The following is a 15,598-nucleotide window of genomic DNA, read 5'->3' as shown; positions in this document are numbered from 1 at the left end:
TAGCAGCAGAAAGCACTGGTGCAGCACCCAGGCAGTGGGGTGTTGCTGTCTGCATCGGTTGTTACTGGCTTTACTGGTCTAACCCTGGTCAGCACTCAGGTAAATGGCACAAGCTCCATGTCCAGAGGGCTCATGCTGCAGCCAGGGGTACATAGGAGGTTGGAAGAGGAGGAGAAAGGCTTTGCAGGATGGGGTCTGAGCACCACCAAGCCCTCCATGCAGTGAGGGATACCCTCCTGTCACCATAGCCAGGGCTCACCTCAACCCTTGGAACGGGAAGGGAGACAGAACAGAGCTGACACAAGAACCAGCATACACAGGGAAGGTTTATTCTCATCACTGGTACCTGGGAACAAACTGAAATCATCTCCAAACTAAGAGGAAAAGCTGGTTTATTTTCCTGCCATAAATACAGCCGTAAAGAAAACCAAACCACAAGAGCTGCTCCTCCCGAAGCCCACACGATTCCTCCATCTCCACCAGGGTGCAAAACCAGCTCTTCCCATTAAATAGAAGGGGATATTCCTTCACTCTGGGCCTACAGCCAGAACCAAAGCCTACTCCAGCAGCCACGCGAAGGAAGGAAACAGAACACAACACCCAAACAAAACACAACCTCCTTCATAAAAAAGCATAAATCGGTTGTTGCAAGTGCTCTGCTCAGAGCATCATTCCTGCCCCACAGCAGGAAGGGAACAGGACCTCAAGACAGCAGCAATACACGAGTGGAAAGGTCACAGGACAGACGGGAAGGGGACATTCACTGCTGTGGATGGGTGCAGAGCAGCAGGTACCTGCAGATGGACACTGGCAGCAGCCTGCCCATTGGGGAGGGGGCAGAGCCCTGCTGCAGCCTCACCGAGGGAATCAGCAGCTTTCTCCCTGCCACCACCTCTCCCAGCAGAACAAGAGCCATGAAGCCCAGCACTACTGGAAGCACATCTCTTCCTCAGGGCAGAACCAATACTGGTAGAGGTAAGGCTGAGCTTGCCCTTTTGGCAGCTCAAAGGGCTCCCAAAGCAGCCCCCTTTGCTATGGCTGTACCTTCAAGTGCTCACACAACCACCCAGGTGAGGGCTGCGGGCTTAGCTTGGATTGGTGGTGCCCTACAGCCCCCAAAAGGCACGGCACAAAGCTGGGTGCTGGTGAAAGGACCCATCCAGCGCCCAGGATGCTGCACCTTTGGGTCTGCAGGACACAGCAGCAGCAAGGAACTGCTCCCTTCCAGCTCCAGTTTGTCTTGGAGCACAAGGGGAGCCTGACCACTACAACAGGCAAAGGACACAGGGAACCAGAGACCAAACATGCTGCACGTTGGCTCCCAGTGCCCAGGGGACGGGACTCACCTGCATGTACTCGAGCTGTGGGCTGCACTCACCCAGGTTCAGCAGAGCCTCCATCAGAGGCTTCTGACATCAACCCCACCTCTGCTCAGGCACCTTTTATTCAGGTAGAAAATGCTTTGTTTCCTCATAAAGTGCAAGAACTTTGCCTCTTACTCACTAGTCAGCTAGAAGCATCGGAGCAGCACGTGGGTGAGGAACACCCTTACATATGGGAGCTCCCAACACACCAAGTCATTGCTCCTTCAGCAGCAGCTCCGGCTCAGCTATGGCTCTGTAGAGCATGAAGCCCATCTCATCGATTTCCTCTTCCAACAGCTCACAGAAGAGGTTGATTTTGTGGTTGAAATAGGAAGGCAGGACCCCTCGCTCCAGGTAACCTACCAGCTCCTCCAGCACCTCCTGGAACCTCTCAGCAAGGCTTTCTTCTGCCCAGTCTGTACTGGTGGCACTGAGGTGAAGGATGGTGTGGGTCAGGGGGCTGCCACTCAGTTTGTGCAGGCTGGGATGGCTCTTGCAGATGCCGTTGAGGATGCGGAGGCAGTGCTGCCGAGCCCCAGCATCACCAGCATCCAGCTCCTTCACCTTCGACACCTCTGCCTTGTAAAAGCTCTCAAGCCAGAGGTTCTCCACCAATCCTTCAGGAGGAGCAGCCAGAAGAACCTTGCCCTCCATTTCCACCAGTGGGAAGAGGGTGATGCTCAGCTCGACCTGCTCGTGTTTGACTTCCAGCTTCAGCTCCTGGGATGCCACAACCGGGTGGATGATGCTCCCCAGCAGGCTGCCTATAGCAGGCCAGTTGATGGAGGCCACCAGCAGCTTGTGGAGGCTCTCATTGAGCACGTTGGAGGAGAGGTACCGACCCACAATGAACCTGTCCCAGGGGCTGCACCCACGAGGGAAATACTCCAGATCAGTCCTCTTGATCATCCAGTACTGGGGGTTCCTCACCACAGTGTCCTCCCCTGGGATGAGACTCCAGAGCGCGGTGTCAAGGACCACGGGCAGCATAATGTGGATGTGATCGGCTGCCACAGCCCCGAGGCCATCGAGCAGGGCACCGCTGAGGAAGAGGTTCCCAAAGGGCAGCTCCGGGCTCTTGCTCCGCAGGAACCTCTGGAGCTGGCTGCAGATGCTCCTGGCCAGCTGCGGGGCGAGGGATGCTTCCAGCTCCGGTACAGCCAGACGGCTGCTGTAGTGCGAGAGGAGCTGCTCCTGCAGCGTGAGGCAGCGCCGAGGGATGGATTCCACCCGAGGAGGCTCCAGAGGGGCAGAGCAGACCCTGGGCTCTGTGAGCAGGGGATGGGGCAGAGAGGAGGGAGAAGTCACAACCCTAAGCAGATACCTGCGACCAACAGCTTCTGCCATAGACAAGGGGGAGGCACAAGCGGGGTGCCCAGCTTCCATCCCACCCCTGTGGGTATGAGCGTGGCCAAGATGCCACCATCGAGTCCTCTGGTGCTAAAAGCCCTTCTCAGCTAAGGCAGAGCCCAAACTAACCCCAAAACCCATCAGTTTCCAGCCTCACACCCAGTAGAGATGGACAGAGCAGGCAAGGGGCTCACTGCCACTGTCCCTACAGCCTCAGCCCCAGCCTGCCTTTATCCTCCAAATAACCCTGCTCCGGGGCTGGTATCTGCTTTCCCACTTGGAACAAGGCTTTGCAGGCAGAGCAGGACAAGGCAGCCTTTGTCTGCAGCAGCTCCCGATGGCACCTTCCTGTCGGCAGAGCTGACCCAGAAACCAGCACAGCTCCAGCGGAAACAAAGCCCCCACCACGCCGAGACACTGGGGATGGTATCAGAGATGCATTGCCTAAAATGGGGCTGCGGCTTGGGATCCTCCCAACAGGGCAGGCTCAGCTTTCCGGGCACCCAGCTAAAAATAACACGGAGCTTCCATACCATGGGCACAGCCAGCCCGGAGCACACCAAGGTGATCCCCCCTGATCACGGTACCCCTCATGAGCCTCACCTGGTGCTGGTGGCCGGGCTGGGGAGAGCAGGGGCTCGCTGAGGTCTTCCCTTCTCTGCTTCTTGGGGGGTTTTGGTGCTGCTTTGATCAAGGCCAGGTCCTGCCAGCTCTCCTCCAGGGTCTTCTGCTCGGCTTTGGGATCACCCTCGTTACGAGGGCTGGTGGCTCGGTCTATGAGCTGCAGGGAAGGAAAGCACACGGGGATGAGTTATCGGCTTTGTACCATTTCCCCACTGTCACACCCTGAGCTAAGGGGGACACCAGCCCCTTTAGTACATGTGCAGGGAGACAGCCTCATAGGCAAAACTTTAGGGAATAGAATTCATGGAATTACATTCTTTAGGGAACAACAAATGGGGCAGGTTTGCTTCCTATAGATTTCAACCGGAAAGCAATCAGGTTTCCAAAGATGAATTGAACCCGAGGTGCCTCTCCGGATGGAATACTATATCCCAAATGGGTACTGTGCCAGGAAAACAGGGTGTCCATGTCCCCGCAGGATGGGCAGCTCCATTCCCATGGCATTCCACCGTACTCAAGGGATTATCCAAGGCGTTTTGTAGCTGGGGATCAAAGCACCTCTCCTCCCCATCCCTGAGCCCCAACGATACCCGCATCACCCTCACCCTCTTGACGGCCAGCGTGGCGATGGCGAGCACGGCCGCCCCGGTGACACCCAGCACCAGCCTGGCGTTGGCCAACAGCACATCGAGGACACTGCCCAGCCCGTTGTCCTCCTGCCGCTTGCTCCGCTGGCGCATGAAGTCACCCATGGCGACCCTATGGAAGGGGAAAGGAAAGCAGCTTGGGATCACCCTGAACAGGGAATTCCCTCCCGGTAGAGGAGCCCAGGGAACGGGGAGAGGAATCCACCGGCCCCACGGAGCCCAATCCCGCTGCTCACCTCCACCGCCGGTCAAAGGCTCCCGCTGCCGGGTGCGGCGGAGCAAGGGTCACCGCGGGGAGCGCTCACCGGAAGGGCCGCCCGCTCCTCACCCAGCCCCAGCGCAGCCCCCTGTGGGGAACCAGCACCGCTGGGAAGGGCCCGAGGGGAGCCGGTACCGCGGGGGGAGCCCCCGGACGGAGGCCCCCAAGGGCAGGCAGGGACCGGCCCGCCCGGAGCCCCGACGGGCCCAAGGGCAGGACCGGCTCGCACCGGCCTCCCCCGACCCCGGCTCTACCCGCGACCCGCGCGTGCCGGTGCGCCCTAAGAGCCCCCCGCTCCAACCCCAGCCAATAGGAGCGCGGCGCGGCCTCGGCTCCGCCCAATCGCGCTCGGAAGCAGAACCTGGCTCCGCCCACAGCCCGGAGCAACGTCACCGCCGGGGCGGGGCTTGGGGGAGGAGGGGGCGTGGTCAGGCGGGGCGGGGCGCCCCAGGGTCCCTCCGCCCTTCCGCCGCTAGCGCAGCCATGGCGGCCACCGGGGTCCTGCCCTTCGTGCGCGGCGTCGACCTCAGCGGCAACGACTTCAAGGTGCGGGGGGACTGGGGGGGATCGCGGGGACAGCCCGGGCCCAGGCCCCGAGCGAGCCCGGGGACCGCAGGGCTCTGTCAGGCCCGGCCCCACCCCGCCGGCTCGGATCAGCCCCCCCCAGCCCTTGTTCCCCGGGTCCCAATCCCATAGGATTAACCCATCCCAGCTCTCCAGTGCCTAATGCCATAGGACGGAGTGATCCCACCCCGCAGCTCCCCCTCCCATAGGACTGGGCGATCCCAGCTCCCAATCCCATAGGACTAAGTGATCCCATAGGACTGAGCGATAACAGCTCCCCAGCTGCCAATCCCATAGAACTGGGTCATCCTGGCTCCCCAGTTCCCAATCCCATAGGACTGTGTGATCTCACCCCACACTTCTCAGTACCATAGGACTGAGCGATTCCACCCTCCAGCTCCCAGTCCTATAGGACCAAGCAATCCCAATTCCCAAGCCCACAGGACTGGGCAATCCCACCCCCCAGTTGCCAATCCCATAGGACCAGTCAATCCCCATTCCCAGTCCTATAGGATCAGGAAATCCCACCCTCCAGCTCCCAGTCCCATAGGACCAGTAAATCCCCATTCCTAATCCTATAGGACCGGGCAATCCCACCCCCCAGTTCCCAATCCCATAGGACCAGTCAATCCCCATTCCCAGTCCTATAGGACCAGGAAATCCCACCCTCCAGCTCCCAGTCCCATATGACCAGTAAATCCCCATTCCCAATCCTATAGGACCGAGGAATCCCACCCTCCCAGCTCCCAGCCCCATAGGACCAGCCAATCCCCATTCCCAATACCATAGGATTGAACAATCCCACCCTCCAGCTCCCAGCTTTATAGGACTAGTCAATCCCCATTCCCAATCCTATAGCACCGCGCAGTCCCACCCTCCATCTCCCAATCATACAGACATGAGCAACCCCAAACCCTCCAACCACACAGGGCCCCTCTGAGCTCCCCAGATCCTCACCCCATGGAACAGCTGCTATCCCCATCCTCACCCTCCTCTTCCTCGCAGGGCGGATACTTCCCGGAGCACGTGAAGGCGATGACGAGCCTGCGCTGGCTGAAGCTGAACCGCACGGGGCTCTGCTACCTGCCCGAGGAGCTCGCTGCCCTCCAGAAGCTGGTGAGCGGCACCTTTCCAGCCGGGAATGGGGCTCCATGGGGTCAGACGGGGCCCTGCGAGGCAGAGCCAGGAGCCTGGTGCCTGCCAGCCTCGTGGCTCATCGGCGGATGCTCTGGTGTCTAATAATAGGGCTGAGCAATGATGTGTGGTTGAAATCGAATGCAGGAGCTGGTGGGAATAGGGTTGAGGCAGGCTTGAGCTCGGTTTCACCTTGTTTGCCTAGGAAACCAGAGGAAAACCCATGCTCAGATCCTCTGCCCTTTAATAGAAGGGAAGGGGGAAGGTTTAGTAAGGGGGAAATTAAGGTTTTGAGGCTTGTTTTCCCTCTCCTTTTGCTAGAAGATGTAAAGAGCAATAGCAGGCAGCCGCCTGGCTCTGCTTTTTGGGTGGCCCTTGGTGGACTCAGTGGCTGAGGTTTGCTTTGGTGGTGCCCTGCATCATTATGGGCATCATTAAATCAGTGTCAGGCAAACACAACCCTTTAAATGCTGCCAAAGGTCCTTGTCACCGTTTTGGGTCTGTGACAGCACCCATAACCCTGCAGCAGCGCCGGGGTGTCTCAGGTCTGCCCCTATGAGCTGTGCGTGCATTGGTACTGACCAGTTTGGGACTGGGAGCATCCCAGCAGCCTTGTGTGGGACAGAGCCGAGCTCATCCCAAGCCCCCCCCCAGCATTCCTGGGATCGAGGAGCACCCCCATTGGTGTTGGGGACCTGGTTCCTCTCCATGCTCACTGATGCTTCCCTCCAGGAACACCTCTCCGTGAGCCACAACAGCCTCACCACGCTCCATGGGGAGCTCTCCGGCCTTCCCTGCCTCCGGGTGAGTGCTCCCCTCATTCATCCCACCAGCATCAATGGGTCCCCAGGCACCTCCTGGCCAGCCCCTGGCTCTGGGGGCACACAAGGATCGTGCTGGGCCACGCCATGGGGGTTCAGCACCCATGGAGCAGGCTGGTGGCTGCAGTGGGTGCCTCTTGTTTCCCTTTCAAGGCCATCGTGGCTCGTGCAAACAGCCTGAAGAACTCGGGGGTCCCTGATGACATCTTCCAGCTGGATGATCTCTCGGTGCTGGTAGGTTTGGAGCCTCCTTGGCTAAAGCAGGAGCCACCTCAGACTCCTGGGTCCCAGTCTGGCACCTCAGTGGCCCCTCGTGCTCCTTGAGGGGTAAAAGTGCGGGGGGTAAATCAGGCTCCCTTGGATGTTTGGGTGCCCAGACCAAAACCAGATCCCCCACAGGAGCTCCTTTCAGCACCAGTCCTGATAACCCTACAGTATAGATAACACTGTGGCATAGATAACCCTATGGCGTACATAACCCTATAGCATACATAATTATGGGTGCAGATAACCTATGGTGTGGCTAACCCTATGCCATAGGTAACCCTATGGTGTAGATACCTCTATGGTGTAGATAACAATATGGTGTAGATACCTCTATGGTGTAGATAACAATATGGTGTAGATAACAATATGGTGTAGATACCTCTATGGTGTAGATAACAATATGGTGTAGATACCTCTATGGTGTAGATAACAATATGGTGTAGATAACAATATGGTGTAGATAACAATATGGTGTAGATAACAATATGGTGTAGATACCTCTATGGCACAGATAACTCTATGGCATACATAACCCTATGGAGTGGATAACTCCATGGCATAGATAACCCTATGGCGTAGATACCTCTATGACATACATAACCCTATGGCATAGATGACCCTATGGCATAGATGACCCTATGGCGTAGATGACCCTATGGCATACATAACCCTATGGCGTAGATGACCCTATGGCATACATAACCCTATGGCATACATAACCCTATGGCATACATAACCCTATGGCGTACATAACCCCATAGTAATGCCTGATGCTGTGTCCGGGTTCCCCGTGTGCTCATCCAGCTCCTGCACCAGCCCAGAGGGCAGGGCCCAGTGTGGTGTAGGCAGGAGGTTCCCCTGCAGATGCCCCTTGGCCCTCAGGTGGTGATGGCTGGATGTGGGCAGGGGGTGATGCCTCCTTTGCTGTCCCATTGCTCCAGGACCTGAGCTACAACCAGCTCACCGAGTGTCCCCGGGAGCTGGAGAACGCCAAGAACATGCTGGTCCTCAACCTCGGCCACAACAGGTAGGTCCAGGCCGTGGCCACCTCCATCCATCACTCCACATCCTGCTCTCTGCCCCTCTTTAAGGGAACCCTAAGGCATGTCCCAAGCAGCCCTAAAGACCCTCATCTCCCCCCCAGCATCGAGACCATCCCCAACCAGCTCTTCATCAACCTGACGGACCTGCTCTACCTCGACCTGAGCGACAACAAGCTGGAGAGCCTCCCCCCGCAGATGCGACGCCTGGTGCACCTCCAGACCCTCATCCTCAACAACAACCCCCTCCTGCACGCACAGCTCCGGTACATCCCGGTTATTCCAGGCCGGATCCCATTGTGTCGGGTGCCTGCTCCAAGCCCTGACGCTGTCCCTTGGTCCGCAGGCAGCTCCCGGCCATGACAGCCCTGCAGACCCTGCACCTTAGGAACACGCAGCGCACACAGAGCAACCTCCCCACCAGCCTCGAGGGCTTGGTCAACCTGGCAGGTAGGAATGGGGCACTCAACCCTATGGGGCCTCCTTCTCCATGGGTCCATGGGGTCACCCCCGTTGTCTTCCATCAGACGTGGACCTGTCCTGCAATGACCTCAGCCGTGTCCCCGAGTGCCTCTACACGTTGGGGAGCCTGCGCCGCCTCAACCTCAGCAGCAACCAGATCACGGAGTTATCCCTCTGCATCGACCAATGGACCCAACTGGAGACCCTCAACCTGTCCCGCAACCAGCTCACCTCCCTCCCTGTACGTCCCTGCCTGCACGTGGCATCCCTGCCCATCCAGAACCATTGTGTTCTCCCTCATCCCAGCCTCTCTTCCTCCCCCAGTCGGCCATCTGTAAGCTGACCAAGCTGAAGAAGATGTACCTCAACTCCAACAAGCTGGACTTCGACGGGATCCCCTCGGGCATCGGGAAGCTGGTCAACCTTGAGGAGTTCATGGCAGCCAACAACAACCTGGAGCTCATCCCTGAGAGCCTGTGCAGGTAGGGGACACAGAGGCTGTGTGGGGCCACGGGGTCACTTTGCCTTGGTCCTTGCCCATCATCTGTGTCCCATAGATGCTCCAAGCTGAGGAAGCTGGTGCTGAACAAGAACCGCCTGGTGACGCTGCCGGAGGCCATCCACTTCCTGACGGATGTGGAGGTGAGAGCCCAGCACTCCTCCACCTCGAGATGGGTCCATCGCAGCCCCAGCGTGTCCCTGGGGTCTGGAGGGTGGGATGGGACCAATCCATGCAGTGTGGCACACAGTTCAGCCCAGGCAGGTGATGGATGTGGGGCTCCCCTCACCTCATTGAAGCCCAGGGTGTCCCCACATCCTCAGCATCCCCATGAGCCCATAGAATGCTTTGAGCTGGAAAGGACCCTAAGATCGCCCAGTTCCAACCCCTGGACCACGTCACCCAAGGAGCGGGCTCTGATGCTTCAGAGCAGTGAGCAATCCCGTCCCTCTTTGTCAGATCCTGGACGTGCGCGAGAACCCCAACCTGGTGATGCCCCTGAAGCCGCTGGATCAGACCTCGGAGTGGTACAACATCGACTTCTCCCTCCAGAACCAGCTCCGCTTGGCCGGAGCCTCCCCGGCCACCGTCGCAGCCGCTGCAGCAGGTCCGTGCCCCACACACACAAGGCAATCAATGGGTGTAATGGGTGCCCCGGCTGCCTCTCACCCCATCCCCGTACCCCCAGGGAGCAGCAGCAAGGACCCGCTGGCACGCAAGATGCGGCTCCGACGGCGCAAGGACTCTGCCCAGGATGACCAAGCCAAGCAGGTGCTGAAGGGGATGTCGGATGTGGCCCAGGAGAAGAACAAGAAGCTCGAGGTAGGGTTTGGGGTAGGAAAAGGGACCCCGAGCATCAGGGACCCGGTTGCCTCCCGTTGAGTGACCTGTCCCCATGCCCTACAGGAGGCTGGGGAGGCGAAGGCGCCCGACCTGAAGACGCGCCGCTGGGATCAGGGCTTGGAGAAGCCGCAGTTGGATTACTCAGAGTTCTTCAGTGAGGACGTGGGGCAGCTGCCCGGCCTCTGCGTGTGGCAGATCGAGAACTTCGTGCCCACGCTGGTGGATGAGGCTTTCCATGGGAAGTTCTATGAGGCCGACTGCTACATCGTGCTCAAGGTACCCGGGGAGGACCAATGGTCCCTGGCGTCCCCAGCCTGGCTGTTGCATCTGATACCCCATCCCATCTCACACCCTGTCCTTCCCCAGACCTTCCTGGATGAGAACGGCTCCCTCAACTGGGAGATCTACTACTGGATCGGGCAGGAGGCCACGCTGGATAAGAAGGCTTGTTCTGCCATCCATGCTGTCAACCTCCGCAACTACCTGGGGGCCGAGTGCCGCAGCATCCGGGAGGAGATGGGGGATGAGAGTGATGAGTTCCTGCAGGTGAGGCTGACCCCCAGCTCCCCATAGCCCCCAGTGCTGCGTCTCCCATCCTCACCCCTTCCCGGTCCCCAGGTCTTTGACAATGACATCTCCTACATTGAGGGGGGCACGGCCAGCGGGTTCTTCACTGTTGAGGACACTCAGTACATCACCAGGTACCACTGGGGCCAGGAGCTGCGGGGGATGCGTGGGGCAAGCAGTGCCCCACATCCCACCATGGCTGTTTCTCCTCCAGGCTGTACCGTGTCTATGGGAAGAAGAACGTCAAGCTGGAGCCGGTGGCACTGAAAGGGACATCGCTGGACCCTCGGTGAGCGGGTCCCTGTGGCGGGACTTGGTGCTGGGATAACACCCAGAGCATCATAGCTGCAGCTCTGGGGTGGAAATTGGCCATTCCAGCACTTTCCTACAAGGATGTGGGTCCAAACCCTGCTCCACAAGGACCCCATGGTGGGAGGATGCTGATGGACCCCACTCTTGTGCAATTATCTCTGCATCCGCCAGGTTTGTCTTCCTCCTGGACCACGGCCTCAACCTCTTCGTGTGGCGCGGGGCCCAGGCCACGCTGAGCAGCACCACCAAGGCCAGGTAGGGCTGGTTATGGGGCTGGGGGTACAGGAACCCCCCCACTTCCCATCTCACCCGTTCCCCCCACAGGCTCTTTGCTGAGAAGATCAACAAGAACGAGCGGAAGGGCAAGGCGGAGATCACGCTGCTCACACAGGGCCAGGAGACCCCCGACTTCTGGGAAGCACTTGGGGGGCAGCCCGAGGAGATCCGGCCCTGTGTCCCTGATGACTTCCAGCCCCATAAGCCCAAGCTGTACAAAGTGAGGAGCTGCTGTCCGTGGGGCTGTTGGTGTCCCCAGGACCCTGCAGCACTCCTCACCCATGTCCCTGTCCCTTCTCCATAGGTTGGCCTGGGTCTGGGCTACCTGGAGCTGCCCCAGATCAACTACAAGCTCTCAGTGGAGCACAAGAAGAGGCTGAAGGCTGATCTGATGCCGGAGATGCGCCTGGTAGGATGGGTTCTCCCAGTCTGACCAGTGGGACTGGTTTCATGCCCCCTCTGCCTCCAGCAGTGCCCGGGGAGAGGCAGGTTCAGCCAGCAGCGCCCGCGTGGGGATGCTCTGCTCTTCCTGCCTGGGTCTGTGGGATCAAGCAGGGTGTTCTCCAAGCAGGGAGTCCCATGGAGGCCTCACCCCCCCCTTTATTCCCTGCGGTGCCCTCAGCTCCAGAGCCTGCTGGACACCAAGAGCGTGTACATCCTGGACTGCTGGTCCGACGTCTTCATCTGGATCGGGAGGAAGTCCCCACGCTTGGTGCGGGCGGCAGCGCTGAAGCTGAGCCAGGAGCTGTGCGGGATGCTGCACCGGCCCAAGCACGCCATGGTCACCAGGAACCTGGAGGGCACCGAGTGCCAGGTAGGGCAGCAGTCATTGGAGTGGGGTGCTGGGTACCAGAAGGGCGCTGTGGGTGCGTTACCTCCCCCGTGTAGGTGTTCAAGTCCAAGTTCAAGAACTGGGATGACGTCCTGCGCGTGGATTACACCCGCAACGCTGAATCGGTGCTGCAGGAGGGCGGGCTCGCCGGGAAGGTCCGTAAGGATGCTGAGAAGAAGGATCAGATGAAGGCAGACCTCACGGCGCTCTTCCTGCCCCGACAGCCACCCATGCCCCTGAGCGAGGTAGGGCTGGGGTCCACCCCCTGCATCCCCCCGTTGTGCTGGGTTGATGGAGGGACTGATGGAGCCCATGGGGCCATAGGCAGAGCAGCTGATGGAGGAGTGGAACGAGGACCTGGATGGAATGGAGGGCTTCGTGCTGGAGGGCAAGAAATTCGCTCGCCTGCCCGAGGAGGAGTTTGGCCACTTCCATACCCACGACTGCTACGTCTTCCTCTGCAGGTGACGCCCGGCTTGTCCCCTCTGTGGGGCTGCTGGACCCACATCTCCCTGCCCAGACCCCAACCTGCCCCATCGCTCACATCACCGCCTATTGCTGCCCTCAGGTACTGGGTACCGGTGGAGTACGAGGAGGAGGAGAAGAAGAAGAAGGGAGAAGGCAAAGGGGAGGAAGACGGGGAGGAGGAAGAGGAGGAGAGGCAGCCTGAGGAAGACTTCCAGTGCATCGTGTACTTCTGGCAGGGCCGGGAGGCCTCCAACATGGGCTGGCTCACCTTCACCTTCAGCCTGCAGAAGAAGTTCGAGAGCCTCTTCCCCGGCAAACTGGAGGTGATGCTGCTGGGGACAGAGGGATGCAGCTGGGGTTCGGGGCTGTGGTTTGGGGGTGCCCATGTCCCTGCTGACACCCGCCCCTTGTGCAGGTCGTGCGCATGACCCAGCAGCAGGAGAACCCCAAGTTCCTGTCGCACTTCAAGAGGAGGTTCCTCATCCACCGGGGCAAGAGGAAGGACAGGGCCAGCCCACCCCAGCCCAGCCTCTACCACATCCGCACCAACGGCGGGGCCCTCTGCACCAGGTCAGCCCTGCTGGGGGATGGAGCACCCATGGGTGCTGATGGGCACAACGGCCTCACCTCTCGCTCACTGCATCCCATGGGCTCCTTTTCCAGGTGCATCCAGATCAACACGGACGCCGGGCTGCTCAACTCAGAGTTCTGCTTCATCCTCAAGGTACTGCCCATGGAGGAGCATCCTCGGGGATGCTCGGCTGCTTGCCCTCCTCCCTGTGTGGGTATCCCTGACTCTGTGTTCCCTCAGGTGCCCTTTGAGAGCACAGACAACCAGGGCATCGTCTACACCTGGGTGGGGAGGGCAGCTGACCCCGACGAGGCCAAGTTGGCCGAGGACATCATGAACCACATGTTTGATGACTCCTACAGCAAGCAGGTGAGCGGTGGGAGTAAAGGGGGCTTGGGACCAGCTTCCCTGGGTGGCAACAGCCACTGGGGCAGGGGACGGCGATGCTCAGCCCTGTCCCTGTCCTTGCAGGTGATCAATGAGGGAGAAGAGCCTGAGAACTTCTTCTGGGTGGGCATTGGGAGCCAGAAGCCTTATGATGAAGATGCTGAATATATGAAGCACTCCCGGCTCTTCAGGTGGGTGCTGGTGCAGGAGGGGCTGCCAAAGTAGCCAGGGCCTGGCTCCTGTGACAAGGAAACCCCTCTCTGAGCTTTGTCCATCCTCCAGCTGAATCAGAGCCGCTCCATCACATCCCTTCCTTGTGCCTGAGCCGAGTCCTTCCAAACTCCCCCCGTTGATGCGGTCCCATCGGGCTCTTCCCGCAGGTGCTCCAACGAGAAGGGGTATTTCTCCGTGTCAGAGAAGTGCTCAGATTTCTGCCAGGATGACCTTGCTGACGATGATATCATGCTGCTGGACAACGGGCGCGAGGTGATGCGGGGCTCTTCAGGGCTGGGGTTGCCGCTGCCTCCAGCGGCTGATCCCGGCTCCACGTCCTCGTCACAGGGGCTGCAGGAAACCTGGAGAGGGGCTTGGGACAAGGGCCTGTAGGGACAGGCCAAGGGGAATGGCTTGAACCTGCCAGAGGAGGGGGATTGAGATGAGCTCTTAGGCAGAAGCCCTTCCGTGTGGATGGGGCTTGGAGCAATGTCCCTGCTTGGAGCTGGAGGAGCTTTCAAGTCTCTTCCAACCCAAACCATTCCATGCTTCCTCTCCCATAGGTTTACATGTGGGTGGGCACCCAGACCAGCCAGGTGGAGATCAAGCTGAGCCTCAAGGCGTGCCAGGTAAGGCATGCTCCTGTTGGGATTGGGGGGGGGAGCATTTGGGCATCTCCATCCCATGGGGCCCTGGTCCAGCCCCGGAGGTGGGTGAGAGACCCCTATGGCTGTGCTGTGCCCCAGGTCTACATCCAGCACATGCGCTCCAAGGACCCCGCGCATCCCCGCAAGCTCCGGCTGGTGCGGAAGGGCAACGAGCCCTGGCCCTTCACCCGCTGCTTCCATGCCTGGAGCGTCTTCCGCAAGCCCCCTGCCTAAGGACCACTTCTCTCCAGTATCCCCCCCGTTCTCCCAGCACTGGGCCCAGCTCAGCCCCTTCCTGAGGGCCGGATGGGGCAGTGGGGTCCATGTGGATCAGTGCCGAGTGGTACCCAGGGTTGGGTGGGAGGATGCTTTGCTTTAGCCCTGGGTGGTGGGGAGGGGGGTGTTCACTGGCACAGCCCTTTGGTGTCACATCAATAAATGCTGCACTTCTCACCCCAAAACTGTGCCCATCTCACTCCCAACGGGGGTCCTCCCCCCACTGATCCCTGTGGTTCAGGGGGTCCTATCACCACCACCCCCTCCCCCATCTCCCTGCAGCCTGGGCAGTTGATATTAAATGCTTTATTTTCAATATTAAAAACCAGTATTTTTAATAACTAAACAATGCTAAATTCATCTTACCAAAAAAAACCAAACAAACAGAAGGATGAGGTGGGGGGGGTTCTACCAAGGACGCTACAGCCCCGACAGAGCCTTCCCGGCCCCCCCCAGCCACACACGTACCGCAAGAGAGCCTTGAACTGGGGGGGGGGGTCCAAAATGGCCCCACATCCCCTAAAGGGGAGGGGAAGTACCAGGCTGAGCCCTGGAGCCACATAGGGACGGGTGCTATGGACCAGACCCAGCATCACCGCAGCCCCCGGTGAGGATGAGGCCGGGCTGGGCAGCCCAAGGGGGGGGATTTGGCACAGTGAGACCCCCGGGTTGGGGCAGGAAGGGGTTGGGGTACCCCTGTATTCCATCCGTATCCCCCCCCTCCCAGCACCAGCATGGACCAGGAGCCGGTGTGTTCCCATAGCTCCATCCCATCCCAACCCCACCCGTGGCAGGAATTAGTGTCAGAGGAGCAGCAGGCACCGAGCCCAACCTGGAGAATAGCCCTTGGAGAAGCCACTAAGAGAAAAAGGCCACCTGTGACCCCCCCCCCCCAACCACCCACCCCAGGCTGCTTAAGCCTTCCAGTGCCCACCGTGGAGCAACGGGGTCCACACTGGGATCCCCCTGGGAACGGGGCAGTCCCGGGGTGTCCCATGGAGCCTGCTGCAGGCTGGGGATGGGGCTGTAAACTGCAGGGAGCCGGGCATGTAAACACAGACCAGGGGATGGGAGGGCCCTGCCTGGGGGCTCCCGGCCCCCCACTTTCCCAATGGACCAAAACCAGGGGATATGGGGGGGGGGGGTGTCCACAAACCCCATCCCTCCCCGTGAAG

General features: G+C 59.6%; 3 protein-coding genes across 4 annotated transcripts in view; 1 reads left to right on the top strand and 2 right to left on the bottom strand.

Annotated features, from left to right (window-relative positions):
• LLGL1 (LLGL scribble cell polarity complex component 1) overlaps positions 1-15,598 on the bottom strand; it is a 363,828-nt gene that overhangs the window by 337,049 nt on the left and 11,181 nt on the right. The gene's annotated exons all lie outside the window — the stretch shown is intronic.
• Positions 1,429-5,785, bottom strand: MIEF2 (mitochondrial elongation factor 2). Of its 2 annotated transcripts, none has more exons than XM_061346569.1 (4): positions 5,766-5,785; positions 3,944-4,097; positions 3,318-3,495; positions 1,429-2,632 (listed from the first exon to the last, which is right to left on the bottom strand). In XM_061346569.1, the coding sequence occupies exons 1-4, from the start codon at positions 5,768-5,770 to the stop codon at positions 1,578-1,580; spliced, it is 1,392 nt and encodes a 463-aa protein (XP_061202553.1). In that variant the 5' UTR covers positions 5,771-5,785; the 3' UTR covers positions 1,429-1,577. The 2 variants fall into 2 exon arrangements, with proteins under 2 accessions (XP_061202553.1, XP_061202562.1); XM_061346578.1 differs by lacking the exon at positions 5,766-5,785 and adding an exon at positions 4,222-4,342.
• On the top strand, positions 4,645-14,434 carry FLII (FLII actin remodeling protein). The gene is made up of 30 exons (XM_061346543.1): positions 4,645-4,790; positions 5,814-5,924; positions 6,675-6,746; positions 6,917-6,997; positions 7,972-8,057; positions 8,175-8,336; positions 8,417-8,520; positions 8,598-8,773; positions 8,857-9,014; positions 9,090-9,174; positions 9,491-9,638; positions 9,720-9,853; positions 9,938-10,150; positions 10,241-10,420; positions 10,493-10,575; positions 10,656-10,730; positions 10,925-11,008; positions 11,078-11,249; positions 11,334-11,438; positions 11,652-11,843; positions 11,918-12,106; positions 12,186-12,325; positions 12,430-12,652; positions 12,745-12,899; positions 12,993-13,053; positions 13,141-13,269; positions 13,372-13,478; positions 13,668-13,773; positions 14,064-14,129; positions 14,247-14,434. The coding sequence occupies exons 1-30, from the start codon at positions 4,728-4,730 to the stop codon at positions 14,379-14,381; spliced, it is 3,795 nt and encodes a 1,264-aa protein (XP_061202527.1). The 5' UTR covers positions 4,645-4,727; the 3' UTR covers positions 14,382-14,434.

This window comes from Neopsephotus bourkii, unplaced genomic scaffold (assembly GCF_033783945.1).
Source record: "Neopsephotus bourkii isolate Nb327-2 ecotype Australia unplaced genomic scaffold, CSIRO-AGI_Nbou_v1 NB_39, whole genome shotgun sequence".
Classification (NCBI taxonomy): Eukaryota; Metazoa; Chordata; class Aves; order Psittaciformes; family Psittacidae; genus Neopsephotus; species Neopsephotus bourkii.
The sequence above is the reverse complement of the archived record's forward strand: the minus strand, read 5'-3'. Positions and strand labels throughout refer to the sequence as shown.

What these genes read in the sequence shown, in the direction of transcription:
- MIEF2 (XM_061346569.1), bottom strand. An exon ending in CCACGCTGGCCGTCAAGAGG is followed by an intron (nt 3,496 to 3,943) that starts GTGAGGGTGATG and finishes CCTTCCCTGCAG; the next exon opens with CTCATAGACCGAGCCACCAG. An exon ending in AGCCCGGCCACCAGCACCAG is followed by an intron (nt 2,633 to 3,317) that starts GTGAGGCTCATG and finishes CCCTGCTCACAG; the next exon opens with AGCCCAGGGTCTGCTCTGCC.
- FLII (XM_061346543.1), top strand. Translation starts at nt 4,728, where the DNA reads ATGGCGGCCACCGGGGTCCTGCCCTTCGTGCGCGGCGTCGACCTCAGC. An exon ending in TCGCTGCCCTCCAGAAGCTG is followed by an intron (nt 5,925 to 6,674) that starts GTGAGCGGCACC and finishes GCTTCCCTCCAG; the next exon opens with GAACACCTCTCCGTGAGCCA. An exon ending in ATAAGCCCAAGCTGTACAAA is followed by an intron (nt 11,250 to 11,333) that starts GTGAGGAGCTGC and finishes CCTTCTCCATAG; the next exon opens with GTTGGCCTGGGTCTGGGCTA.